The following is a 5,000-nucleotide window of genomic DNA, read 5'->3' on the forward strand; positions in this document are numbered from 1 at the left end:
ATTGATGTTTATCCAATATCATCTTATTAGTTATTTTAGAAGTATTCCAATCAATATTATCACATTTGAATTACAAATACATTTGTGTTGCTCCATATGGTGCCTTCATTATTATACAATTTTTCAAGACATAAGTACCCTATTTAATAATATATATGTATTGAATTAAGAATTTTAAATAAGTGATTATTTTTTCATGAGAATTCTGAAAGTTACTCTTCGTTTTTTTCCCCCCTTCCGGTGAATATTCTGAAAATGATTTTAATTTAGTTTTACAAGAATTCTTTCAATGTGTATACGATGGGACTGAAAGTAAATATAAAGTGGATGAGTTTGAACACCATCACTTTTCAATAATGAGCTAACTTAAATAAAAAAAATAAACTTTTTTATAAAAGAAAAAGAAATCATGTTCTATGACAAAAAGAAGCAATTTAACTGTGCTGACTGTGCAACTATAGAAATGCATATAATGATTAGTTTTCTAACTTACCTTTCCAATCAGGTCCAGTTTCATCTGAGGACTGAGGAGCCTATGAAATATCAACGTATGACACATGTGAGATGGTCGGCCAATCTTCGCCAATCTCATTTTCGTATCTTCTTTTCAATTGTGGGCAGTTGAAAATACTCAAAGTTTCCAACATATGTAGATTCTTCAAGCCCCTTGGCAGCGTTCCTAATTGTGAGCAGTTCTTGATTGATAGATGACGAAGAGACTTGAGATGTTGTAGCCAGTCAGGCAAGGTTGTGAGATTGGAAATTCCATCTATATATAGTTCTTCTAAAACAATACTACTTGCTGCGTCTGCTGTCATCAACGACGCCAATTCATCACAACAACAAATACTTAATTCTGAATCTTCATATCGTTCACGGTACTCGTAGATAGATGATCTATAATGTGCACCACTTAGAGACAGTCCTCTGAGCGTGTGCAAGTGTTGCAGTTGCCCAAGTAAATTGACTCTGTTTCCACAAATCTGTATTTGGAAATTATGTATTGAATTCAGGATTTGTACGAGTTCTTCTGGCTGCAATATTATACTTGGACAACCTGAGAGCTGTAGAAAACAAAGAGAACTGAGATGTTGTAGCCAGTCAGGCAAGGTCGTGAGATTGGAAATTCCATCTATGCATAGTTTTTCTAGCACCCTGCTTGTTGGTTCTGCTGTCATCAAGGACTCCAATTCATCACAACAACAAATACTTAGTTTTGCGATTCCTTTCCTAATCTTGAACTTAGTAAATCCATAATGTGCACCACGTAGAGACAATTCTCTGATTGTGTGTAAGTATTGCAGTTGCCCGCGTAAATTAACTTCGTTGCCACAAATCTGTATTTGGAACTGATGTACTAAATTCAAGATTTGTACAAGTTCTTCTGGCTGAAATATTATAAGATGACAATCTAAGAGCCGTAGAGAACAAAGAGAACTGAGACGTCCCACTTCCGACGGGAAGGATGCCAAATTATAACACCGTTCAATGGTCAATAAACGAAGCATTTCTAGGTGTTGCATTTCATCCCCAGGAAGAGATTGGAGTTCTATGCAATTTGTAATTTTTAATTCTGTCAAGGATGTGAGGTTTCTGATGCAGCCACTTGGAAGAGATGTCATGTTGTACATATGGCTCACTTTGAGAACAGAAAGAGAAGTCATCCTTCCGATACAAGAGAGTAGGCTCCCGTTGCAGCATGATATCACAAGCTCTTGGATTCTAGGAAGTCTCGGCATACTTTTCAATTTGCAACAATCGGAAACCTGCAGCAGATGCAGTTTAGGGAAGAACTCATGGACACCATGATACTCTGACCATTCCTCTAAATTATTCATACGAGTCAAGCAGAGTTCTCGAAGGGAAGGAAAGCCTCTGTACCCATGGAACTCAGCACCCATATGTGTGATGTCACTGATAAACTTTAAGTCGAGCTTCTTAAGAAACTGTAGATTTCCAAACGGAGGAATATGCTCACAAACACGGCAGTTTACGAGGCAAACTTCAACCAAATTTGGCAGTGGTAACTCTATCAACCATGATGGAAACTGTGGGCTCCCATAGTCGAATATGATTAACTTCTTTAAGCTCGTGTTGGGACAAAGATCATCCAACACGTCCTTGTCATTACTCTCCAAACGATTAAACACTATGTATAGTTCATTAAGATCTTTATTCTTCAAGATTTTTCTTCCACCACAAGAATAATTCTTAAAATCTTTGGAAAATATAATTTCCATTTTTCCATGAAGCTTCAAATCCTCAAGTTCTAAAATTGAGCATGCGCCAGTTCTGTCCCCAGCAACAAAGACAGGTAAACTTCGAAGATTAGTTAGTCGTGACAACCCATGGGGCATGTGTGTCAATCCGTTACCACTTTGGAAAACACTACCTACGAAATCCCGACGCCTGCAAGTAAGCTCTCGAAGGCTTTGCATATTCCCTAAATCTTTTGGTAGCTCTCGAAGTTTGTAATTGAAATCGAGATTGAGATACTGTAAATTGGGGAGATGGGTTATGGAGTCGGGTAGAACTTCAATATGATTATTAGATAAGTTGAGGTACCTCAAATGTATCAGATTTCCTATTGACGATGGCATCTCCTCGATGTCATTGCAACTTAAATCTAACACCCGTACAAATTTGAATTTCAGTTCTGAGGAAACAATTTCAAGTAGATTGACATTCAGAAATAACCTACAACTGCTTAATATAAGGGTACGCAAGTGCTTGCCAAAGGCCTCAGTAATTTTTGATACATCTGTTGAGTCTAGATACAAATGATATGTTCTGTTTCCAATAACTTCCACTGAGTCTTGAATAGAATTCCAATATACATCTGCAGATACTGATCGTGCTAGGTCATGCATCAAATCATGCATCGTACAGTGTGTTACATGAGGATCATCTTCAAAAGGGGCCAAGAGAAAGAATGATCTCAGCACAAGATCATCAAAAACACGGTTGCCCACTGTTTCAGCATCAAAAAAATTTTCTGAACGTACAAAACCATTTGATATCCATAGCTTTATCAATTGATCCTTTCGCATCATATAGTCTTTCGGGAATAAGGAACCAAATGCAAAACACTTCTTTGACCGTAGAGGAAGAGTGGCATAGCTCCACTTTAGTACAGCTAACACTTTCTGTTCCTCATCTCGGAGTTGCCATATTTCACTCTTCAATACTGAGGACCAATAAGTCTCATCTCGAGTGCTACGGAGCATGCTACCAAGAGATATGGCAGCCAAGGGCACACCGCCACATTTCTCAACAATCTTTCCACCAATTTCCATCAAGTTTTGATGATCATCTGCTTCGTTATCTCCAAAAGCAAATTGTTGAAACAAGGACAAACAATCATCTTTGGACAACTGTTGTATTTGGTGGGTGGTGGTATTGGATGAGCTCATAATCGAACAGACATGTAGGCTACGGGTTGTCACCAAAATTTTGCTTCCTCTTGCCCCACATGTTAAGGCTGCTTTCAGTTTACCCCACTCATATGGATCTTCATTCCATACATCATCTAGCACGATCAGAAATCTCTTCCTGGATAACGCTTTTTCTATTTTCTGCCTCACTAAATCTATTTCTAAGAAGTTGACTGATTTACTTGTAGCCAATTCTAATACAGACTTCATTATCTTTGTGGGATCAAATTCAGCCCCGACAACTGTCCACATTCTGGAACTTGCAAAATGTGCTTTCACCTTCTCATCATTGAAAACATGCTGAGCAAGTGTAGTCTTCCCCAGGCCACCCATCCCAACGATGGCAATGACCTTCAATGTGCTATGGCTGCTTTCATCATCATCATCATTTGTTAACATGTCGACAATCTTATTCTTCTCTGGTTCTCTCCCTATAACAACAAAGCTATTGCAGGAGTGGATCTCTCTTTGTTCCGACATTCGGACACCGCCTTGTGGCAAATTGAGAAGAATGGACTTTTGCAGCAAAATAGATTCCAGACTTTCTGTTATAGCTTTTATCGTGCCACCTACCCTGCCCTTAAACACAACTTTATTATCAGAAGAGAAGAAATTACGCACCGGCCTTAAAAAAGTTTTGGGTCTCTGATTCTTCTGCAAGACTTTGGTGTCATAGTAATCCGCAGCATCTTCGAGATCGTAGGCCAAGTATTTGAGATTCTTCAGCAATTCTTTCACAGCATCGTTAATAGAAGGGTGGGACTCAACGTCTTGAATCACCATGTCAATGATCGTGGACAACTCCTTGAACTTCTCCATCTTCCTTTCGGTACCAGCCATTGCCTTGAGTTTCTCGTCGAGTTCGACGAGAATTGCCACCTTGTTGGCTAAGAAGCCAGCCGTGGCACCTACCAAAGCTCCTGCCATAGCTCCGGATGAATTAAGGATGCAGAAGTTGTTTGGTGTGGATGTGGCTAATGATAGATTTAGAGGAGAAAAGAGAAGTAATAATTTGCTGGGCGACGACTCCTTAAAGTCTTCCTTTTTTGATGAATTATTAAAAAAGATTGGGTTTCAAGATTGTTTATAAATTCCAGCTCACCATGGCAGTGATGTGGTATTAATTAATTAATTAATTCTACGTCACGAACGCCACATAACATAAATTTCCATTCCGTTGCTTAAAATATACGCAATTATATTATATTTCTTAATTATATTGTATTTCTTAGAAGTAGGAGTGTAGTTAGGCTGTCTTGAATATTTAAATTTAATTTATTTATAATTCAGTTGAGTTTGAGTTTTATTTAATAAATATATTTATGATTCATAAATTTATTCGAATTTTTATTGAGTTTAAATAAATCTAATAAATATAAATTATAAATTTAAATATTAATTAAAAATTAAATTATATATTAAAAAAATATAATATTCTTATTAAAATTTATAATTTTATTCTAATAAACAAATTTAATATATTTATCTATATGTTTTATAAGTAAAATATAAAATCTATAAATTTAATATCAAAATTATTATTTTTTTATTTAAAAGTTAATTCAT

General features: G+C 36.6%; 1 protein-coding gene across 1 annotated transcript; it reads right to left on the bottom strand.

The window, feature by feature from the left end:
• Window positions 1–493: 493 nt before the first annotated feature.
• Window positions 494–4,439, bottom strand: LOC121998471 (putative disease resistance protein RGA3). Its single transcript, XM_042553414.1, has one exon. The coding sequence runs from the start codon at window positions 4,359–4,361 to the stop codon at window positions 534–536; it is 3,828 nt and encodes a 1,275-aa protein (XP_042409348.1). The 5' UTR covers window positions 4,362–4,439; the 3' UTR covers window positions 494–533.
• Window positions 4,440–5,000: the final 561 nt, after the last annotated feature.

This window comes from Zingiber officinale, chromosome 6A (genome assembly GCF_018446385.1).
Source record: "Zingiber officinale cultivar Zhangliang chromosome 6A, Zo_v1.1, whole genome shotgun sequence".
Classification (NCBI taxonomy): Eukaryota; Viridiplantae; Streptophyta; class Magnoliopsida; order Zingiberales; family Zingiberaceae; genus Zingiber; species Zingiber officinale.

Coding starts and splice junctions, on each gene's coding strand:
- LOC121998471 (XM_042553414.1), bottom strand. CDS start 4,361: ATGGCAGGAGCTTTGGTAGGTGCCACGGCTGGCTTCTTAGCCAACAAG.